The following is a 22,140-nucleotide window of genomic DNA, read 5'->3' as shown; positions in this document are numbered from 1 at the left end:
AGAGGGAGCTGGAGAGGGACCGTGAATAACCTTGGAGTGATCAAGGGTTGTATGGATGGAGACATGAGGCAGGGAAGGGAGCCTGGCATTGGGGAAGAAAGGGTATGCAGTAGGGACCCAGCCTTTGTGCCCAGGGAAAGGATATTACTGGGCACTCACAAATGACCAACTTCTTTCAGGAATAGGGAAGTCAGAGAGGTGTCTGAGGGACTGTACCTGCCAGATTCTCCCATGGGAGCTGCCTGCCTCCCTGACTCCCCACCATTTTCTTCTCTACCAAACAGATCCTTGATCTTCAAACACACACACACACACACACACACACACACACGCCCTCTGGCTACAGCAGAGCTATGCCTGGCTCTGCCACCCTCATCCCTGTAGATGCATTTCCCTGTTGCTTGACTCTGCTTCAAGTGATCCAGTTCTACAGGCCACGCCATCCCCTAGTTCCCCAACTCCCAACCTGGGAAGGGGACAACGAGCTGACACCAGGGGCTCAGACCCAGTGGACTCTTCTGGGGAGGCAGCTGTAGATGACGACTTCCAGGGAAGGATGACACAATCCCTGCCACCCACCCCAGAGAGCTTCCCTGGGAGGGAGGGAAAGAGGTACCACACTGGGACAGGAAGTCAGTGAGTCATCCACGACTTTATTATCCACCAGTTTGATTTGTACAATCTTTGCGCTTAAATCCACGACAAAAAGGCCACAGTGTGATGCACCCAATTGACAGAGACCTGTCTTCTCCCCAGCCAGGCCCAGCCCACCCCACAAGCCCTTGTCCCCAGGACACATGGAGCCTTCCAGGTGCCCTCCATGAGTCCCAATCACTCTGTAGCTGTCCACCCTGGGGCCACACCTACAGGAATCACATCAGCCCCCAGGGCCACAAGAGACCTAGCTGACCGATTCAGGTTGAGCGCCATTGCCCATCCTCCTCGGGCTGATTGATTGGCCCAGAGCCTCCAGAACTGTGTCCCCAAAGGGCAGGTCATGGGCTACAACCCCAGTCCAGGAGTGCCTGCTCTCCAGGGACTCCTTCCGCTAAGCAGGCACTGAGCAGAGCACCAAAGGGGGCTTGGGAGTGACTGCATGTGTGTGCCTGTCCAGGCAACCTAGAGTCTGTCTGTGCCTGACACCCTCTGACAGTTCCGGAGTGCAAACGTGTAGGTGTGAGGGTGTGTGTGTGTGTGTGTATAGCCACAGCTGCTAGCAGAGGTTCTAATTAGAGAAACAAGAACATTCAGTGTAAGTTTAATTTTAGAGATTAATTAATTTTCTGGTTTTCATTTTCCCTGGCAATCAGTAAAGCTACCAAGAAAATAGACCAAAGAATTGGTTTCTCTCTAAGTCTGTGCATGTGTGGGAGATGAGGCTGTCTGAGACGACCTAGGAAAATGGTCAATACAGGCAAAAATAATAATAGAGGTCCCCCTTCCCCTCTTCTGAGACCAGGCTCTGTCTCAGGAACAGGCCTGAGGGAGGAGGAGCCACGTTCCTCCTTCCTTGGAGCCCTGAAGTGGCCAGGCTGTCCTCACACAAAGCATGACATCCAGGTGTCAGCTGGCTAAGAAATGGAGCCTGAGGCTGCAGCTCACCACCTATACCTCACAGATGTCCATTCAGAGGAAAGAAGGGTGCTCCAAACGCCAGGCCCCCAAGGAGCACAGACTCAGGGTCCAGGCAGGTTCAGTGCTAGTAGGCAGGTGGGCACTGTCGTCGAGGAAAACCTGGTGGGCAGCTGTTTCCTCCGCCTAAGCCTCCCTCTCTCTAGCCTCTTCTCCCTCCTCACTCAGCCATCTCTACCTGAAAGTAAAGCTAAACCCTTTAGAAGCCATGGGCCATGGTATCCCCACAATTTGGGCCCCTCGCACTCCCCCCTAGGAAGAAGGGAAGGGGAGCCAGAGGCGATGTTGCATAGGTGGAGGCCACACAGTTGGTGGTGCAGGCCTGGCTGCGCTGGAGGAAGATGAGAGGAGCTGAATGTGGGTAAGGAGGAGTTCTGACGGCTCAGGCAAAGTAAGAAGCATCAGGGGTGAGAGATGTGGGTGGCCCAAGGGTTATCCTCTCAAGTCTGAAATGTGAGCTCAATCCCTGTGTGCTAAATCTGCTGGGGAGACTTTAGCCAGGGGAGTTGGCAGGGCAGGAGGGCTGTTCACAGACATGCACACTGAAGCACATCAGGGTGGAGGTGGTGGGGGGAGCACAGGGAGAGAAGGCGGTGTCAGAGCTTTAGGGGAACAGGATGTGGGGCCAGCGCCCTAGGGTGGTGGCAGGATGCCCCTTTGAAGACCCTGTGACACACAGCAGGGCTTCAGCTCATAGGATAGGGAAGGATGGAAGGGTTGGGCAAGATTTAGAGAATGCTTGCCTCTGACCCTGCCACTGGAATTATTTCTCCAGTTGGGGCTTGTGACAACGTCCTCAGTCCCCCAGAGATGTGTTTGAGCGACAAGCACACTCCGCTCCTCCACACAGGTTTAGGGAGGCAAAGGCCGCCCCCACAGACACCCCACCTCTGGAGGTCCTTTTCCTCTACCCTCCACTGCCCTCTCCTCTCTTACTCCCACCTGCTTCCAGAGGTCCCCGTTGTCACCCAGGTCTATGTCATGCTCTCTCCCCTTAGTCACTCGTGCTGGCCAGCTTTAACGAGTGCCACCCGGGTGGCATCTCACTCTCTAAAAGGGGTACACACTCAGAACCCAGGTGAGGAGGCCCCTGTTGGGAGGCTGCGGAGTTTAGAGAGAGGACTGAGGTACACAGTCCTCCACATTTCACTCCCCTCCCCACTGCACCCTGGCAACAGCTCTGCAGGACCAGGGAGCGGGAAGTGAGTGATGTCTGTGCGGTGAGCACAGTCTCTCTGGACCTGGAGTGGGGGCCCAGTTAGATAAACAACAGTGGAGGGAGCGGCAGAAAGGAAACCCCAATCTTGGGGTCAGCGCCAAGAAGAGGGCAGCAACATTTCCACGGTGTTGGATGGAGGCTTGGGGCTGACACCTGGCCCCAGCCTCAGACCCGCTGAATGCATTAGCTAGTTGGAATCCAGCCTGCTGGTCACCAAACCATTGCCCCCTCCATAGAGAGAGGCCCCAGGGGAGTGAGGCCACGGAGGAAGGAAAGCCCCAAGTTCCCTTCTCCACAGCCTCTAAATCTCCCATCCGCATGCCAGGGCCTCTCCCTTCAGACAAGGCCCAACGCGGGGCCCACGGCACGGTTGTCATCTAACAGCAGATCTGTTGAAGGGCTGGACAGGAGGGAGGTGTCCCGTTAGGAACTCAGGGGTGGGGCTGGAAGAATGACTCTGCCAGGGGGACCTCCGGGAGCAGCCGACCCCCTTCCACCCATAGGTCTCTTTATGTACAGGGACAGCGGGGGTCTCGGCCCCATCCGGGTCTGTCTTGAGGCCCTCACCTCCCTTTCCCTGCCCCCCCGCGCGGCCTCAGTCACCGTGGTGACTCGCCCTGCGTTGCGCAGGGAGCACAGTCCGGCGAGGGGCAGGCAGGAGGACGGCGCGGGCCACTCCGGGGCCGGAGGTCACAGTGAGGTCTCTACGCAGGAGCCGTGGCGGTGCAGCGGCCGGTGGCTGTGGCCCAGACACCCCTCCTGCCGGTGGACGATGAGGACCGGAAAGTAGAGGGCGTCGTGGTAGGGCGGCGGCGGCCCGGCCTCCTCCTCGTCGTCGTCCTCGTCGTCCCCCATGCTGGCCTGGCTGGACAGCCGTGTCTGCTCCGTGGGGCAGCTGGCCTCGTTGACGCTCCCGCTGCGGCTGCGCCACAGGCAGCTGCGCCGGGAGCCGTAGAGACGGCCCAGCGAGAAGCGGCTGCCCCCGCAGCCCGCGCCCCCACCGGGCCCCGGGCCGGCACGCGGGCTGGCGCAGATGCTTAGGGCGCTGCGCGAGAAGATGGACGAGCTGCTGACGGCGCGCTGGCAGTGCTCGCAGCTGCGCCGGTAGGGAGCCACGCCCGCCGCGCCCGGGCCTCCTACCCCGCCGTAGCGGCACGAGGGCGCGTAGCCGCCGCCCGCCCCGCCGCAGCGCGTCCCGAGCCCCGCCAGGTCCATGAGCACCGCCTCAGAGTAGCTGGGCACCAGCTGCTGGTTGGAGCGGATGTGCCACTCGAGCTCCGTGCTGTCCACCGTGTTGACCCGCGGCAGGCGGTGGGTGAGCGGGGGCAGCAGCTCGTCGCTGGGGCTGAGGCCACCGCCTGCGCTGCTGGCCGAGCCCGGGCCCTCCAGGCCAAAGAGCTTCTCCACGTGGTAGTGCGCGTAGGCCGTGCGGTACTCGGCCAGCACTCGCAGCGGCCACGACAGCGTGAGCAGCGCCGCGGCCCAGAAGGCCGACGAGCAGGCATACCAGGGCGGCCGGGCCGGGTCCGGGAAGGCCACCATGAACTCACGGAAGTCCACGTTCTTGAGGTGCATGCCCTCGCGTGCCTCCATGTAGTCGTCCAGGCCCTCGTTCTCTGCGAAGAAGCGCGCGCGCTGGCACAGGTACGCGTTCTCGGCCTCCACGCTGGCGAAACTGAAGCACTTGGTGAAGCGCAGCCGCGTGGCCGGCGCGCCCTCCAGCCCCACCAGCGTCTTGGACACGTCGCGAACGCCGCAGCGCGCGTAGTCGAACTCGGCCTCTGCCACGTGCGTGTTGACGCGTTCGTGGTAGACCTGCGGCGTGGGGGGCAGGCAGCGGGGTCGCGGGGAGCCCGTCAGCGGTGCCCGCTTCTGCCCACTCATCCTTTCCCGCCCCATCTATGCTCTGGTTGCCTGGTCGGACCCTAAGTCTGTCTTGGTTTAGGTGCCGGCTGGAGCTGGTTAGGATCTTTCCGTCTGACTTACAGGGCAACTGATGCCCTCTGCGTAATCAGAGGTGAGGACCGGACTAGAACCAGCCCTACCTGTGCGCATTTAAATTTTTTTTCTTTCTTTTTCTTTTCTTTTTTTTTTTTTTTTTTTTTGAGACGGAGTCTGGCTCTGTCGCCCAGGCTGGAGTGCAGTGGCGCCGTCTCGGCTCACTGCAAGCTCCGCCTCCCGGGTTCATGCCATTCTCCTGCCTCAGCCTCCCGAGTAGCTGGGACTACAGGCGCCCGCTACCACGCCCGGCTAATTTTTTGTATTTTTAGTAGAGACGGGGTTTCACCATGTTGGCCAGAATGGTCTCGATCTCTTGACCTCGTGATCCACCCGCCTCAGCCTCCCAAAGTGCTGGGATTACAGGCGTAAGCCACCGCGCCCGGCCGCGCATTTAAATTTTAACTAAGCCCTGCTTCCTCTAGGGGTCAGGCCCTGGCCATGAACTGCCCCTCTGGCTTGCCTGATCCATTTGCCACTGTCTCTGTTTTCCAAAGTGCCCCCACATCACCACAAATAGCCTCCTCTTCTTCTTTCTTCCCTTTTACAATTTTGTTTCCAAATGGGTTCCCCAGAAGCACTCCCTAAAGAACCCCTCTATCTCTAGTCTCCCTGTTCACGCTGTAGCTATCATCAGCCTCCTTCCTGCTTCTCACCCGCCCCAGGCTTCTGTCTATTGATCCTTATATTGAGACAGATGGCCTGCATCTGGGAACGTCTCCTCCAGGACCCCAATATGTCTCATCCTGGCGAGTCCACAAAGTGCTGATTGACCTGCCCACCCTCAGTGAGACTTCCTACGCCCACCTCCTCTTAGACCCTTGAACTTGAGATCCAGGAAGCTGGGATTGAGCCTAGCACTACCACTTAAGAGCAGCAGACTTTGGACAAGTCACTGAGTTTAGGTGTCCATACCTGTGAAAGAGAACTTGGTAGCAGTCACCTCACTGAACAGATAAGAGCATGCTATGATACTGGGCATGTGAAGCCAGCTCCAGCCATTAAGCACTATTTTTTTTTTTTTTTTTTTTTGAGATGGGGTCTTGCACTGTGGCAATCACAGCTCACTACAGCCTCAACTGCCCAGGCTCAAGCGATTCTCCGACCTCAGTTTCCTGAGTAGCCGGGACTACAGGTGCATACCACCACACCAGCTACTTCTTTTTATTATTTATAGAGATGGGGTCTTACTATGTTGCCGCCAGGCGGGCTGGTCTCAAACTCCTGGCTCAAGAGATCCTTCTGCCTCACCAAAGTACTGAGGTTACAGGCCTGAGCCACCACACTCTGCCATTAATCACTAAATAGATCCATTAAGCACTAAACAGTATATAGATCCTGGAGCCAGATTGCTTGAGTTCAAGTCTCATCTCCACCACATACTGCCTATTTGACCTTAGACACGTTACTTAAACTCTCCAGGCCTACCTCACAGGGTTGTTATGAGGGTTAAATAAATGATTTGATGTGTGTAAAATACTTAGGGCAGAGCCTGGCTCCTGGTCGGTTTTTGCTGTTATGATTATGGTTGTTGCTATTGCCCTGCTCTTGCATTGCTCATGGGAGCTCGCTGCTGCCTTTTGCTCCTCCCACCTTCCCCCCAGGGAGGTGGCGAGGGAGTGAGGCAGCACGTAAGTGCCACCTCCCATGTTGAATGTCCTGCACTCCCCACCAGCTCCTCACCTGGGTGGTGGTATAGGCGTCTCCGTTGCGGTATCTGGTGACCTGGCGGGTGCGGCGGACGTAGTGGTAGCTGATGGCCTTCCACCAGATGCAGGGCGTGGCTTGCTGCATGCGGCCCACACGCTCCCGCACACTGCTCACATCAACACGGTGCTGCAGCTCATGGCGGGCTTGGCAGTGCCAACACTCCACCAGGTAGACGGCGTACAACATGAGCAGGAAGGCCAGGGGGATGTAGACATAGCCGTTGGAGCAGGGACTGTCATGGTACATGAGGCTGTTGCCCTGGTAGGCGCTGCTGAAGGTGAGGCGCGTCACTGTGGTGACGTGGCACCAGGCCACTGCCCCCAGGCAGCCGTACATGAGCAGCGAGAGCAGGAGGCACTTCCAGTGGGACTCACGGCAGAGGGACTTGGTGAAAGAGGGCTGGATGGGACGCTGCTGCTCAGGTGGGCAGGGAGAGGGGCCAAGATGAGTGGGAAGTGAGAGCAGGCAGGACCCAGCACAGAGATGGATACAGGGATGGAGGGGCAGAGGCCAGCACCAGAGATAACAGGCAGAGAGAAACAGGGATATGGAGAGAAAAGGTGAGACCAAGATGGGAGCCAGGGGCCAGAGGTAGAAACAGAAGTGACACAGAGCAAGCCATGAGGACAGGAAAGGGGACCGGAATGCCAGTACAGGAAAGTGCAGAGAGAGACACCCCAAGAGGCAGAGAAGGATCAGAGCCAGAGATAGAGGCCCAGGGAGCAAACACAGATGGATAGGATGGTACCCAGAGAGCATCCAAAGACAAACACAAAGATGGCAATGAAACAGGAGAAGATGTGGACAGGGAAGACAGGGGAGGACAGACAGACAGGCATCAGCGAAGGCAGGTCCCCAGCCCAGACCCCTTCCAGGTCCTCTAGAAAAGGGGGAGGGACCCACTGACATCACCTCCCCACTTAACAAGTGGGGCCCTCACTTCCAGATTTTTTTCAGTCCTAGGTTCTAGAGGAGCTACTCCCCTCTGACCCATCCACCTCCCTAACCCTCACAATTAGCCTAACACCTCCTTTGGAGAAGGGCCTCCAGAGAACCCCAGGCCCTGTCTCATTCCCCATGTTCTGGACCCTGGTTCCCCTGTGAGTCTCCCTCCTGCACCCTGACATCCTTCCCTTTGTCCTAGGATGGGAGGGAGGGGGCTGGGGTCCCTGAGCAGCAGGCAGTCCAGGAGGAGGTATCCAGAAGGGCAGAGGCATGTGGCTGAGGAGAGGACAGGCAAAGGGGATGTGGGACCAGGGTAGTGAGGACGACGTTTGAAGCCCAGCAATTTATCAAGAGAAAATTATTTTTAGTACTCTCCTGGAGCCTGTCTGTTAAAGCTCCTGGCACATTCTGTCCCAGGGTTGGCCCAGGAGTTGTTTACATGTCTGGCTCCCCACTACATTGGGTAATCCTGAGGGCCCATGCTTCATTCTCTTTGCATCCTAGGTGCCTACCATGGTGCTGGCCCCCAGCAGCCACATCCTAATTGAGTGTTGAGTTTGATTTCTTGTAGTGGCTTCTGTTTTCCCACCCCTCCTCTCTGCTGTCTAGCTTTAGGAACCCATCCCCCACCACACACACACACACACACACACACACACACACACACACACACACACACACACACACACAACCTCCTGCTGGGATCCTGACTTACCCCCTCAATTCCTCAGGCCTGACCTAGAGGCCAGCCAGGAAAGAGAGGAAAAGAGTAGAAAAGAAGGGTACAGTAATAGGCATCGGGCCCTGGATCTAGAAGTATGGATAGTTAGGCGAGCTAGGAAATAGCACACAGTACATGTGGACAAGGAGATTAGGGTACATACGCCTTTTAGGGAGCCTTGTCCTTAGGAGGTATGAACATATGGGCCCCTCCGTGTGCCTACCTGGTTATGTGCTTGTCCCCATGTGGGTACCTCTGAAAGGGGCTTTACCTGCAGGCCCGTCCCCGCTTGTGTGCCTCTGCCCTAGTACAGGGTGCATGCGTGTGCACAAGTGTGCATGGGAGGCTGGAGTTGGGGGTGCTCCTGGTACTTTCCTCCGTCTCTTTGTCTTCAGGTTCAGAGGACTGAGGACTAGGGACCCCAACTAGGGATATGAGGAAGCAGCAGGAGCCTCGTGAGAGAGAGGTGCACACCCCCCCACCCACACACACACTCCCAATGACCACAGGCGGGACCCCCCTGTACACTTCTGACCTCCTTAGGGTCCCAGATCAGGTAACACCACCACTTCCCCATGGTACCCTCTTCGTTCTGTAGCCCGTACAAGTCGCCCTTCCTGGCCTTCAAGGTAGCATCCCCCTCTGTAAGACAGGATCCCCGCCACCGTCCCCACCCCGGTAGAGCATAGCCCCCTCTCTCATAAGCCCAGGGTCCGCGAGGCTCCGCCCCTAGGCCCCTCCCCCTGCCCGGGACCCCTGAGCCCCGCCCCCGGCGCGGCCCCTTCCCCGGCACCGCGGACAGCTCCGGCCGCCGGGTGGGGGCGGCGGCGCGGACTGCGGCTGCAGCGGCCGGCTCGGGGTGCGGGGCGCCGGCCGCGCTGCGGCGGAACCAGCGGGGGCCGCGTGCGATGGGGGATGGGGGACCAGGCTGCGGCCGCTCCCGGGGAAGGGGCGCCCTAGACTCTCACCTCCTCTCGGGCGGGGCCCTCGTCCGCCGCCGCCGCCGCTGCCGCCGCCGCCGTGAGCTCCTCCGGGACTCCGGGGCCGCCACCGCCGCCGCCGCCGCCGGCGGCGCTCTCTCCCGCGGCCGAGCCAGGGGGGGACATGGCGTAGAGGGGGCGCGTCGAGCTCAGGACCTCCCGGGGGGCTGCCAGGGGCCGGGGGCATCCTGCGCGGGCCCTGGGGAGAGGACGGGAGGGGGCGGGGCCCTCGCTGCTCCCCACCCCCCGCCGGGGGGAGGGGGCCCGGAAAGGGCACCGGGAGTAAGGGGCTGGGGACTGAGGGTGGGAGGCAGGCTGGGGGGCCGGGCCGGGGGGGCCGGGGCCGGGGGCGGGTGTCACCTTGAGGCCCTCGCGGCGCCGCTCCGCCTCCCGCCCGCTCCCGCCGCCGCCTTTTGTCTGAGCCGAGCTGGAGCCAGCGCGCCCCCCCTTTCCTCCCAGCGCAGCCGAGCCCCGCCCCCAGCCCCCCAAACTCCGCCTTCCCAAGCCTACCTAATAACCACCCCCCGAAGGGGTAAAAGCAACTGGGACTCCCCACACCTCTTCCCCGCTCCCAGCCCTGCTCACTGCACCTCCCTCCCGCGCTCCCATCCTGGGAGAATCTATGCCGCAACCCCTCTCCATCTGTTCTCCGTGGACTGGGTGCCCGAGGTTCAACCAACAGCACCCCCACACACACACATCTCTGGTTCCCCCAAGTTCCCGGGGCACAGGAGTGGGGAGAGGAAATTGATTCTTGGAACCCTAGGGAAGATCCTTACTCCCAGTTGCGTGGTGAAGGGTTAAGGCAGAAGCTAGACTTCCAGAGGAATGGAATAGGGGGAAAGGGAAGAGATTGAAGCTAGATGTGGGAAAGGACTAACAGAGGGCAGAGGGGAGGGCATTGGAACCGGCCTTCACTGAACCATCTTTCTTCCCTAAAAGAACAGCTCCAGAGAAGCAGTGAAGTGTGTGCAATGCCCTAGGCTGGAGGGCAGGAAACCTGAGTTCTAATTCTCAATTCTGTCTCTGTCATTAAGGAGTTATGTGACCTTGGGCAAGTGCCTTCCTCTCTCTGAGCCTTAATTTCTTCATCTGTGCAGTGAGGAAGTTGACTGGACAATTTCTAAGGCTCTGACTTGTGGGTGTAGGAAGCAGGCCAGGCTGAGCTACTGCAGGCAACCTATCCTTTCAGGCCATCCACCCCACACTGCTTTTCCCTGTGTCCCCTGGCACAGCAGAAAGGACCCTGACATTTATTCATTCATTCATTCCTGGATGTCTCCATTCAGTAAACAGGTGTTGGGTACCTATTTTGTGCCCAGTACAGAAATGAAACACAGTTTCCTTCCCGCAAGCAGCACAAAGTCTAATGGGGAGAAAAGAACATGAGCACAAATTCTAACGGGGAGAAAAGAACATGAAAACAACCATTATGAAGAATATAATAAAAGCCATGCATGATCAATCTTGTGCGTACACAGTCACTGTGGAATCCTACTATGTGTCATTAGAGTCTTTGACAAACAGTAACTGTTCTCCCCAATTACTCACAGGGAACCAAGGCAGAGGGAGAGTGAATGGCTTACTCAAGGTCACCTGCTAGCACTCACACAGCTAGTCCTAGAATTCAGATCTTTCCCACTCAAAATCTATGGGGAATATTTGTGGGTAGGAAGTTAGTTTGGGGCAAAGCCTCGATGTCTGATTTTGGGGGATAGGGTACAAACACACTGATCTGCCCAGGATGTTCCTTCCCCTTATTGGGGACAGGAGAGCCACTGCTCCCACCCCTCTAGTCCCACTCCTGGCCCTGCCTTCATTTTACTACTCTTCCCTTTCCAGGTGAGGTGAAGGTGGCTCTCTGTCCACCTATTGCTTAGAGCTATCCAGTCTGCATGGTCCTCTCCAGGTTGATGGGTCCATTCTCCCTGCCCAGAGGAAGGCAGCTATCCAGACAGAAGAGGCGGGGTCTTGTTCATTCCCTTGGCAGAGGCAGAATCTCACTTGGTGACTCATTCCAGCATCTCCTGCCCATGCTTTTTGGGAAGCTGGCCTCACAGCTAACTCCAGCCCCTCGTGTTCCAGTTTCAACCCCTTCCACGCAATTCAGTCCTCACTGCCCACAGAGAGCGGAGCCCTTAACCTTGGCCTTTCCAAACCCACAGAGGATCCTCTCGTGCTCCCCATTTAGGCGCCATAATCTTCCTCTTGACACCCACCCCCACTGCCTTCCTGTCTCCACTTCAAAGGGCTTTGGAGGAGGGACAGTGTAGCTCTTTTTGGCCAACCCTAGAGCTCCCAAGAGACAAAAGGCTACCCCTGCCTTCTTCATTCACACACAGTACCCTTCCCTGGAAGCTACAGGAAAGCGGGGTGAAGGAGGGGGCGGTGGAAGGAGCCAGCTGACCGGCTGGTCACCATGGAAACCAGGCCTGTTTCCTGAAGATGAGCCTAGCTGGGGTGGGTGGAGGTGGGGAGTGGGGGCACAAAGGGAACCAGAAAACAACAGAGAGAAAGACGAGGGGCCCAGCCTCAGAGAATACTGGAGCTGAGGAGGCGAGGTCAGGTCCCTAACCATGCTGTGGCCTAAGTCAAAGTCCCCAGGTCACCCTTTCAGATAACACTGCCACGGTCCCCCTCCCCATTCCTGGAGTGTTGGAAAGGATTCCTGTCAAGAGTGCAAGCTCTGGTAGTGGGGCCAGGGTGACTCGATGCTGACCTCATGTGGCCATAAAAGGGACTGCCACACACCTGTTATGGCTCAGGGCCAAACACCTGGCTGGGTTGAGTGGGTTTTTCCTTAAATTCAGCCTCTGTATGAATAAAAAGGAGGTCCTTGCACACTCCTGAGTTCTTACGTCCTTGCAGAGGGCTCAGACACTCCCACCCTATGTGGTTTACATCTTGATAAAGAAAAGAAGGTTTCACTAAAAAATATGTAAAAGTTTTGGATTAGATCAGAAGCCAACTCTGCACTTTCTATTTTAACTTGAGCAAGTCAACTCACCTCTCTGGGCCTCAGTTTCCCAACATTAAAATGGGGATGATAGTGTCAGATTTCGCGTGGGTTTTTCTGTTTTTGTTTTTGTTTTTAGACTGAGTCTCACTCTGTTGCCCAGGCTGGAGTGCAGTGGCGCGATCTCGGCTCACTGCAACCTCCACCCTCAAGTGATTCTCCTGCCTCAGCCTCCCAAGTAGCTGGGATTAGTTACAGGCATGTGCCACCAGGCCCAGCTAATTTTTGTATTTTTAGTAGAGATGAAGTTTCGCCATGTTGGCCAGGCCAGTCTTGAACTCCTGACCTCAAATGATCCACCCACCTCAGCCTCCCAAAGTTTATAGGCGTGATTACAGGTGTGAGCCACCACGCTCGGCCAAATTTTGAACCCAGTTGGTCTGGGTCTGGAGATTATTACTATACTTTTGCTGCAGACTTTGAGGACTGGAGAGGAACATGTCAGAGGAGGAGACTGAGAACATCTGAAATCATGCTGACTCAAGGGAAGGAGATGCTTCAATTTCCCAGGCCTTTCCCCTCGTGGCTCCTCACTGGGCTTCATGCTCATCACATCCTTCCACTCTGGTCCTACATGGGGTTGAAGAACAGTGGGCCATCTTCTCCCCTCAGCCCTCCCCCAACTCTTCTGCCTCCAATCACCCCCCAGAGACTAGGTCCTTCTCCTCTCCCTATCTCTCTTCCCTTCCCATTCTCAGTTCAAATGGAACCTTCCTTGCCTCTCACCCTACTGAGTAGCTGGCCCCACTGTGTGCCCCCACAACACCCTGTTCTCACTTCTGTCTTATCCCAAACACTCTGAGCTGTAATTGCCAAGGAGCTTTTTTAGGACCATGGGATTTTTTTGTTGGTCATGGCGGGTGGTTATTGGTTATTACTGTGATAGTCAGTTTTGCTTCCAGTAGAAAGAACAATGTCAGACATTACAGGAGACCTTCCATACATGTTTGTCAAGTAGGTGAATGATGGATGAATAAAATGAGGTTGCAGGGGAAGGGCCATGGGAAAGCTGGCCTCCCCCCTGCAAAACGTTGCTGTCTACACTCATCCACCTTCCTTTCCCCAATGCTGGAGATGGAAAAGCTACATATTCCCTTGGGGATAACCCTCTAAGGGCATTGCTGACGTTAGGCTGATAGCACTTGGAATAGTGGGGAGGAATGAGGGAATAAATCATGGGGCATGGGCTTAGGGTTCACTTGTAGTGGGGTGCTCCCACGGCCTTCCTAGGCCCAGAGACAGCGAAAGAGGAAAGATGTTTTGGGACTAAGATTGGGGCTGTGTTGGGGACCTGAGCAGAGTGCAACCCCAGCATGTCTGGGGCCTCCCCAACCTGACCCCACTTCCTTGACTGCTGGGGTTGACCAGAAACTGTAACTACCCAAGGCCAGGGTTTCACCCTTTGAGGAAGAAGAAACTCCACAACCACTTTGCTTTTTAGACAACAGTTTCCCTGAGAAGACGCTCTTTCCACAAAAACATTTTCATGCCCAATTCCATGTGATGTGGGACGTTAACACAGGAGACTGTCTTCCAGGACCCAGGAGAACTGCTCCTTTAAAGATAATGGGAGTCCCCTTTCCCTACCCGTACTCCTGGGCACTGATAGGGAAAGATGAGAAAGCAAGAGACATTGAGATAAATGGGCAGGGGATAGGAAGCAGTGCTTCCCCATCCCATCGCCTACGTGCCCTCCCCCAAAGATGCCAGCTTGTACAGACAATTAATAGATATTTCTTTGAAAACAAATGAATGATCCGGGCCCGGTGGCTCACAGCCTGTAATCCCAGCACTTTGGGAGTCCGAGGCAGGCAGATCGCTTGAACCCAGGAGTTCGAGACCAGCCTGGGCAACGTGGCGAGACCTCCCCCCCACCGTCTCTACTTGTAGTCCCAGCTACTCGAGAGGCTCAGGCAGGAGAATCGCTAGAACCCAGGAGGCGGAGGTTGCAGTGAGCCGAGATCGACCACTGCACTCCAGCCTGGGCAACAGAGCAAGACTTCGTCTCAAAAAAATAAAAAATAAAAATAAAACAAATGAATTAAGAAATAGAAGAGAAAGAAGGAAACAGTACATGCGTGGAACTAATGAATGAAGGAGGAAGGGGGAAAGAGTGAGTGAATGAATGAATGAATGAATGAGTGAATGAATCAACGAAGGAGTGAGTCAAGGCCCGGGAACCACAGACTCCAAGCCTACGCAGAGCCCAGGAAGGGGGATTCCGGAGGGGCGGGGCCCTCTTTCCGGAAGCGCCCGCCGGGGGCGGGGAGGGGGCGGGGCAATCCGCGTGAGGCGACCCTGTTGGTCCGGAGGGGCGGGGCGAGGAGGAGGACCCGCTTGGGCGGTTCGGCTGCCCACAGTAACCGCTGGGTGGACCTGGCCAGCGCTCCGAACCTTGTCCTCGCTGCGCGCCGGCCCCTCGGAGCCCCACAGCCCGGGAAGGAGGCCGCCGCGGGCCGGGCGCCCGTTCTGCCAAGCGGACCCGCAACCCGGAAAGGCGGCGCGGCGGAGCCCGGAGCCGGATCCTGCTCAGACCCGGCCCCCGCGGGCCAGAGCCGCGGGCATGTCGGAGGCGCGGAAGGGGCCGGACGAGGCGGACGAGAGCCAGTACGACTCTGGCATTGAGTCTCTGCGCTCTCTGCGCTCCCTACCCGAGTCCACCTCGGCTCCAGCCTCCGGGCCCTCGGACGGCAGCCCCCAGCCCTGCACCCATCCTCCGGGGCCCGCCAAGGAACCGCAGGAGAAGGAAGACGCGGATGGGGAGCGGGCTGATTCCACCTATGGCTCCTCCTCGCTCACCGAGACCCTGTCCTTGCTGGGGGGCCCTGAGGCTGAAGACCCGGTCCCACGCCTGCCACTCCCCCACGTGGGGGCGCTGAGCCCTCAGCAGCTGGAAGCACTCACTTACATCTCCGAGGACGGAGACACGTGAGTATGGGGGCTAGGCTGAATCGGGATGCAAACTCTGGGCCTGCCCAAGAGCCGCAACAGGTCGGGCACCCCCACTCCCCCGTGAAGATCCTTCAAGTCCCCATTCGCTCTTCCAAACTCCAGACTTAACTCTCAGCCCACTTTTGAGGTCCAGCCAGGCCATGGAATCATCTCTGTCCTCCCATTTCGGGGTGGGCAGAGCTGGCAGGACCCTTAACCCAGCCAGCATCTTGGAAATCTACCAATAATCCACCCTTAGGAAGAGAAAATTCCCCTGACCAAGTCTAGTTTGTTTGTTTCTTCTTGCTGGGGAAGGGGACATCCTTATTTGCTCAATATCTGGGATTCCCAGTTCCTGACCTTAGAATGCTCTGTCCCAAGGAACAACAGGTGCCAGTTACAGGTTGCCAGTCGGGGCCAGGAAGCTAGGCATGGGGGGTGCCAGCAGGGTGTAGGTTTGGGCTGGTCCTCAGGAGGAGGGGGTGAGCCAGGCTGGGGCACTCTTGCCCCAGCAGACAGACAGGCGGCTGGCTGCCCCAGCTTACTTCCTCCTCTGCTAAGAAAGGGGAAGTGAGGGCTAGAGTCAGCGTCCCTGACATCCTCTACCTCCATAGCCCCCCGAGTCCCACTAACTGTCGTGTCTTACTCCCTCACTTAACCCTTCCTCCTCCAGACCCAGATGGAGTTTGGTGGGAGTGGGCCAGAGCGCAGTTGAAGTAAAAGGCAGTTGTGTGGGATGGGTTGGCCAGTTGAGGATTTAGCCCCCCTGGAAGAAGAAAACATTGACAGAGGAGGGAAAGTTTGGGAACTGGGGATGAGAAATAGAGTTGGGAGGGCTGGAATCCCTGGTCGAGGGTGCTCATATAAATAGGAGTAGGGGAGGCAGGAGGTGGCTGTCCTAACCTGCTTTTTGGAGATGCAGGGTCCTAATCCTGGGTGGCCATTGAAAGATAGCTGGTGGACCCAGTGGGTGGGAGAGGAGTGACCCAGTCCTTTCTGTACTCTGCCTGGATCACCAGCCCTCAGGCCCAGAACCCCAAGGTTTTGGGGGCTGCATGCAAGATACCTCTGATGACCTTTGATCCAAGGAGAGGGGACTTTTGACATTGCCATCTTTTGTTAGCCTCTCAGCCCCAGCCTTTTCCATCTCTAGTTAGAAGCAGGTGTTGTGTCCAGACTGGGTGTGTGTGTGGAGGGGAGAAGTGTCCGGGCTCCCCAGCGAGTCCCCAGAGAGGAGGGGGCACTTTCCTCCCTCTGTTGGAGGTGTCTGGGCTGTGGGAGGTATGGAAGTGGGAAGAGGAAGTGGGAGGAGGGGATACTGGGGGAGAGAGGGAGGTGGCTGCAAGAATGTGACCCAGAGAGCAGGCCCTGGCCTAGGGGATTTCCAGAGCAGTTCCTCCCTCCCTCCGTCACTCTCCTGGGCCTCTCCTGCTGCCTGCCACCAAAGCCTACCACCCTCCTGCCCAAGCAGCCCCCTCCCCAGCCCAGACGGGCCTTTTAGCCAATCTACCCCCCTCACTAATGCCCCAAGGCAGCTGTCCCGGCCTAGACCCTCCAGCACTGGCTTTCATTTTCCCCACCTGACGTGGGGAAACCCCAAGACTGGAACTTCCCCTCCCAACTGCCCCCATTACCCCTAGATTAAGGTTCTTGGCCCCCTCAACAAATACATTTTCTGCACTACAAAGACCTCCTCTCGGAGGTGCACACAGGAATGGAGGGCCTCTGTTAGGCCCGACCTGGTCTGTGCTATCTGAGAGGTGCCTCTTGACTCCCAGGGAAGGGCAGCAGGACAGGATGCTGCACTGTCTCCTTGCTCCTCTTCCAAGAGTTTCTGTGTCTCTCCCTTGGAATGTGTAACACTGAGTTGCTTGGGGGTACGGGGTGACCCTGCAACTGTCTCCTTCTTTCCTGTGTGCTGGGGTGGTGGGGTGCTCAGCCCTGGAAACCCCCTCTGGACTACTTCGGCAGCTTTCAATTTGGCTTTGAGCTGCAGCTGGCTCGGCAGAGCCCTGAGGGCAAAGAGGAGTGGGTATGGGCAGGCTGGACAGGAAGGCTGTTGTCCTGTCAGCACCCTGCCCACATGCCCACCCAGCCAAGGCCCTCCTGAAGGCCAGCAGTGGGAACCTGGAGCTCCAACCCTAGGATCCTGACTTCCCACACCAACCCTCACTTCCTGGCCGACACTCTCACTTCCTGGACCTACCCTATGGGTAGCCAGTTAAAGTTTGATGTGTTCCCTCTAACCCCAAGACCCCAACCCACTCCCTCTGGCCTGGGCCCTAACTCTAAGCCCCGCCTCTGCTCCCCTAGGCTGGTCCACCTGGCAGTGATTCATGAGGCCCCAGCGGTGCTGCTCTGTTGCCTGGCTTTGCTGCCCCAGGAGGTCCTGGACATTCAAAATAACCTTTACCAGGTTGGTGGCGAGAGAAGGATGTGTCCAGATACCTGTTTGTGCCCTGGCAGCCATCCCCAGCAGCCACACCAGTCCAAAGGCTGCTCACTTAGGAAACCATATGCCAGACACTGAGCTAGAAACTGAGGAGACAGACACAAGTAAGACATGGCCTCTGTCCTGAGGTGCTTGCATCCTGGGCTGGGGGACTCGTATCAACAGCTAAATACACAGCCTGGTGACAAGAGTTGTGATAGAGACACATACCAGCTGCTATAGGGTCCAGTGTCTGTGTGCAGCAGCCAGGGAAGGCTTACAGAGGAGATGACATCTGAATGGAGCCTTAACAGAGAGTTTTGCCAGGGAGAGACTGCCTGGTGCCTCTATCTTTCCTCCTGCAGCCTAACCCCTGGGGGTAACAGAGGTCTCCCCACGGGGTGAGGGGCTAGACTCTCCTACATGTCCTTTCTCCAGGGCCTAAGGTGACTTACAAGAAAAGCAGGGAGCTACTTTCTTCACCTTGCTTCCGGAATTGGGATCCCAAGAGCTTGGTAGGGGAGGAGTGTGACGGGGAAGGGCTCGGTAGTATTTCCTTGGAAGAACAGGTTATGGCCTTTATAAGCTGCTTTCAAAGAAGATGCTGGCAGCTGGTGATTCTTGAGCCCAAGCATGTTCCCAGGGGTGGGAGCATGCTGCAGTGGCCCCATGACCCTCTATTTGTGCCTCCAGACAGCACTCCATCTGGCTGTACATCTGGACCAACCGGGCGCAGTTCGGGCACTGGTGCTGAAGGGGGCCAGCCGGGCACTACAGGACCGGCATGGTGACACAGCCCTTCATGTGGCCTGCCAGCGCCAGCACCTGGCCTGTGCCCGCTGCCTGCTGGAGGGGCGGCCAGAGCCAGGCAGAGGAACATCTCACTCTCTAGACCTCCAGCTGCAAAACTGGCAAGGTGTGGACAGTCTTAAGGGCCTGTGGGATGAGGAGGGCATAGGAGATAGGGACCCCACTCTTGGGGAAGGGAGGGTCCCAGCTTGTCCATTGGTGCCCCTCCCACTGTAAGCACATAGATATTAGTACATCTTTGCCAAATGAATGAATGGATGATTTGATTTCGAATTTAACCAGTACCTACCGCCTGCTGAGCAGAAAACTAAATCTTGCCCTTAAGATACTTAGTTTAATAGAGATTAGATGACCTGATTCATTCATTCAACAGAAAGGTACTGAGGGTTTTCTATGTGCCAGACGTTTATCCTAGGAGCTACACTTGCATCTGTGTGCAAAATAGAGAAAGACTGAGATGAGCAATAAATATAAGAAGTGAACTATGTAATATGTTAAAAGGAAGTAAGTGCTGTAGTAAAAAGTAGAGCAGAGTGAGAGGAAGGAATGTGGGGAGTAGGAGAGTTGATATGATTGTTAAATAGGGTGGTCCGGGAAGGCCTCATGGAGCCAGTGACATCTGAATAGGGCCTTGAAGGAGGTGAAGAATGTAAATTTGAATCGAAATCTCTATTACTAAGCAAAGGTCGGGAGTGCCCAGACCAGAAAGGAGAGCAAAAAGGCCAGGGGAGCACAGAAAGAAGTGGCCCCTGAGAAAGGGCTGGGGGCATGAGGATCTTAGGTGGCTTTTCAGAAAAGATGGCTTTCAGACTGGGCTTGAAGGCAGGGTGTGTGTGTGTGTGTGTGTATGTGTGTGTATGTGTGTGTTGTAGTTTGTGTATAGGAGGAGGGTGTTCTTTGGGGCTGTCATTCAGCAGCCTGACCCCTGAAGCATGAAAGTTTCAATAACATGACTCTGAAAAGGTGGAAACTTTGAGTTCCTTTCCCCTTAGACTTTTGAGGGGGTTTTGGGGTTTGCATTTTAACAGTCTTGTGATTAGAGACATTGAGTGGGCTGTGAGTCCCTTGGGGCTGAGTGGTAGGGAGGTCCCAGAAGAGAGGGAGTTGGTAGATGCAGATCAGCAGCCCTCACCCTCACCCTCACCCCATCCCAGGTCTGGCTTGTCTCCACATTGCCACCCTTCAGAAGAACCAACCACTCATGGAACTGCTGCTTCGGAATGGAGCTGACATTGATGTGCAGGTGAGGCAGCCAGCAAAGCACTGCCCAGCCCAGGGCCTGCCCCCACCTGACACAGCCCCAAGTCCCCTGCCCAGCAGTCAGAAGTGGTGGCATTCACTTCCTTATCCAGAGCCCAGGCCCAGCACACTGCCTCTGAGGGCCTTGGCTGACATCCTTATTCCTCCCCAGGAGGGCACCAGTGGGAAGACAGCGCTGCACCTGGCTGTGGAAACCCAAGAGCGGGGCCTGGTACAGTTCCTGCTCCAGGCTGGTGCCCAGGTAGATGCCCGCATGCTGAACGGGTGCACACCCCTGCACCTGGCAGCTGGCCGGGGTCTCATGGGCATCTCATCCACTCTGTGCAAGGCGGGTGCTGACTCCCTGCTGCGGAACGTGGAGGATGAGACGCCCCAGGACCTGACTGAGGAAGTAAGTGGCATATGCTTTGCTCTCCAGGGCCTCACACACCCATAGCAGAGAGAGGTTCTGTCATTAGCTGAAAGGGCCAGGGAGCCAGGAGTCCTGGGGTATAAGCAGGACTCTGCCACTGACCAACTGTGGGAACTTGAGCCTGTTTCCTTAGCTGGTCAGGACCAGGGAGCCAAATTTGGACTCTTACAGGGGCCCTGCAGTTAAAGTGAATCAGTGAAGTTGGCCAGGTGTGAGACCATGGTGTGGTGAGGCCTATAAGAACCCAGAGAGCCATCCCTGAGGGTCTCTGTACTCAGCTTCAGCAAAGGCTTACAGAGCAGGAGTGTAGGCCCAGTTTTTCCTGGTCTTGGACTCTTTTGAGAGGTGAAACTCAGATTTTCTGTACAGTCTTTCCTGTTTTTAAATGTTCAGTGTAAAAAAGAAACCTAAATGTTCTGTGAGTACCCAGCACCCCCTCCACCACCCCCCAACGACAACAAACAATTCCAGGTCCATGGGCTGGATCACCTCTAAGGTCCCTCCTAACTCGGATATTCTGGCATTATCTTAGAAAAGGAAGGCTTGCCTAAGTCCTCAGGGCTCTGCCAAGCCCAGAGGGGCCACTATTTTGAGGATTCGTGTGAAGATTTGTTCCCTGATGGTCTTCAACTGTCATTTGGTGGGGAGGGAGTGGCCCAACAGGTTTCCCTGGGTCCCCTTTCCCAAGTCACCTTTTCCCATGTCCTCTGATCTTGCTTCTCTCCATTCTCCTTCTCAGTCCCTTGTCCTTTTGCCCTTTGATGACCTGAAGATCTCAGGAAAACTGCTGCTGTGTACCGACTGAAGCCAGGCAGGGTCTGGGATCCTCGGGGCTCCACCTCTTTCCATCTGGAAGCCGGAGTCATAACTGCTGCAGTTTGGGCCCAGGCTGTGTGCTCTTCTGGTGCCCTAGGGACTGCTGTGGCCAGAGCCTGGGGCCAGCCAGTACAGTCCTGAGCTGAGGAGGAGGGACTGCAAGTGGAAGAGAGCCAGTCTGGAAGGAAGAGTTTTCCAGGTGGACAGGGATTCTTGGAAGACCCCCAAAGCCCCAGGTATCCTGGGTGAAGCCTGTTTGCCTCTCTTGAAAATGGCAGGTGCTCTTGTTTCTACCCATGTTGGGTCAGCCTGAAACTGCCAACCAGTAGGAAACATGGACTCTCCTGAGAGAGAAGAGACTAAAATAGGAGCAAGCAGAACCCTGAGAGGTGTCCCATCTTATTGCTGTTGGGGACCCTGAAACACTGTTGTTTAAAGACTTCACAGAGAAGGCTCTGAACTGAACCACTGGGGAAGGGAAGTTTCAGTAACATGACACTAAAATGGCAGAGACGTTAAAAAAAAGTTTTTCCCTTCTAGAGCTGTTTTGTGCGCATGCATGTCTGTGTGCATTGGGGTTTTTAGACAGGCCTGCCCTGTGACTTTGTGGTGGAGGCAGAGAGAAGGAAATTGTCCCCTGAGCACAGTAGGGCCTTGCTGGGTGGGGTCAGAGGCCAGTAGTTCCAGGCCTTTCTGTGTCCAGCACAGACCCTTGTCCTTGCTGTGGAAATGATGAGGGATGGAGGGACAGGAGGAAGAATGAGAGGACACACGCCCTGGAGCCCTCAGCACTGCCCTGGGGGTTGCCATCTGGAGGAGCCTGGGGACACGGGTAACCCAGGGAGGCTGGGCACAAGGGAGCTGACTCCACGTTTTTCCCCCCATTCCTCACCTTTGAGGGCCCTGCTAGGTCACCCCTATGCTGGCATGAAGAGCATGGGGCGATAAACCAGCACAGTCGCTGACCACTTGGAGCATCTCATCCAGTGAGAGAGACAGCCGTTTAAAGCATAACATCCAAATAAAGATGTCCTTATAAGTTGCAGTGGGTGCTATGAAGGGAAAAGAATAGTGAGAAGGAAAAGGATGGAGTCGGTAGAGGGTCATACTTTGGGTGGTCCGGGAACCCTCGCCTGAGGAGTATCATCTCAACTGGGATGTAAGGATGAGTAAAGGGATGGAGGCAGAGCATTTGGGGGAAAGCCTGTGAATTAGAGGAACTGAGAGCAAGCCAGTGGGGCTTCACAGCGGGCGAGTGA

At 56.4% G+C, this 22,140-nt stretch overlaps 2 protein-coding genes across 4 annotated transcripts; one reads left to right on the top strand and one right to left on the bottom strand.

Annotated features, from left to right (window-relative positions):
• Positions 1–633: 633 nt before the first annotated feature.
• Positions 634–9,624, bottom strand: TMEM151B (transmembrane protein 151B). Of its 3 annotated transcripts, none has more exons than XM_054557579.2 (4): positions 9,194–9,272; positions 8,497–8,867; positions 6,533–6,973; positions 1,176–4,666 (listed from the first exon to the last, which is right to left on the bottom strand). In XM_054557579.2, exons 3-4 carry the CDS (start codon positions 6,893–6,895, stop codon positions 3,542–3,544), a joined length of 1,488 nt encoding a protein of 495 aa, XP_054413554.2. In that variant the 5' UTR covers positions 6,896–6,973; positions 8,497–8,867; positions 9,194–9,272; the 3' UTR covers positions 1,176–3,541. The 3 variants fall into 3 exon arrangements, with proteins under 3 accessions (XP_024103803.3, XP_054413554.2, XP_054413551.2); XM_054557576.2 differs by having other exon boundaries at positions 6,533–8,650; positions 8,761–8,867; XM_024248035.3 differs by lacking the exon at positions 8,497–8,867 and having other exon boundaries at positions 634–4,666; positions 9,194–9,624.
• A 4,727-nt stretch (positions 9,625–14,351) lies between these two features.
• NFKBIE (NFKB inhibitor epsilon) lies at positions 14,352–21,422 on the top strand. Its single transcript, XM_003776846.5, is given in 7 exon segments — positions 14,352–14,453; positions 14,455–15,149; positions 17,466–17,568; positions 18,277–18,499; positions 19,548–19,636; positions 19,805–20,044; positions 20,805–21,422. Coding segments are annotated over 7 exon segments (1,503 nt in total). The 5' UTR covers positions 14,352–14,366; the 3' UTR covers positions 20,871–21,422.
• Positions 21,423–22,140: the final 718 nt, after the last annotated feature.

The sequence above is a fragment of the Pongo abelii genome, chromosome 5, assembly GCF_028885655.2.
Source record: "Pongo abelii isolate AG06213 chromosome 5, NHGRI_mPonAbe1-v2.0_pri, whole genome shotgun sequence".
In the NCBI taxonomy this organism is placed as follows: Eukaryota; Metazoa; Chordata; class Mammalia; order Primates; family Hominidae; genus Pongo; species Pongo abelii.
The sequence above is the reverse complement of the archived record's forward strand: the minus strand, read 5'-3'. Positions and strand labels throughout refer to the sequence as shown.

Coding starts and splice junctions, on each gene's coding strand:
- TMEM151B (XM_054557576.2), bottom strand. CDS start 7,468: ATGTCAGTGGGTCCCTCCCCCTTTTCTAGAGGACCTGGAAGGGGTCTG. Junction 4,667..6,532: donor ACGCCTATACCACCACCCAG/GTGAGGAGCTGG, acceptor CCCACGCCGCAG/GTCTACCACGAACGCGTCAA.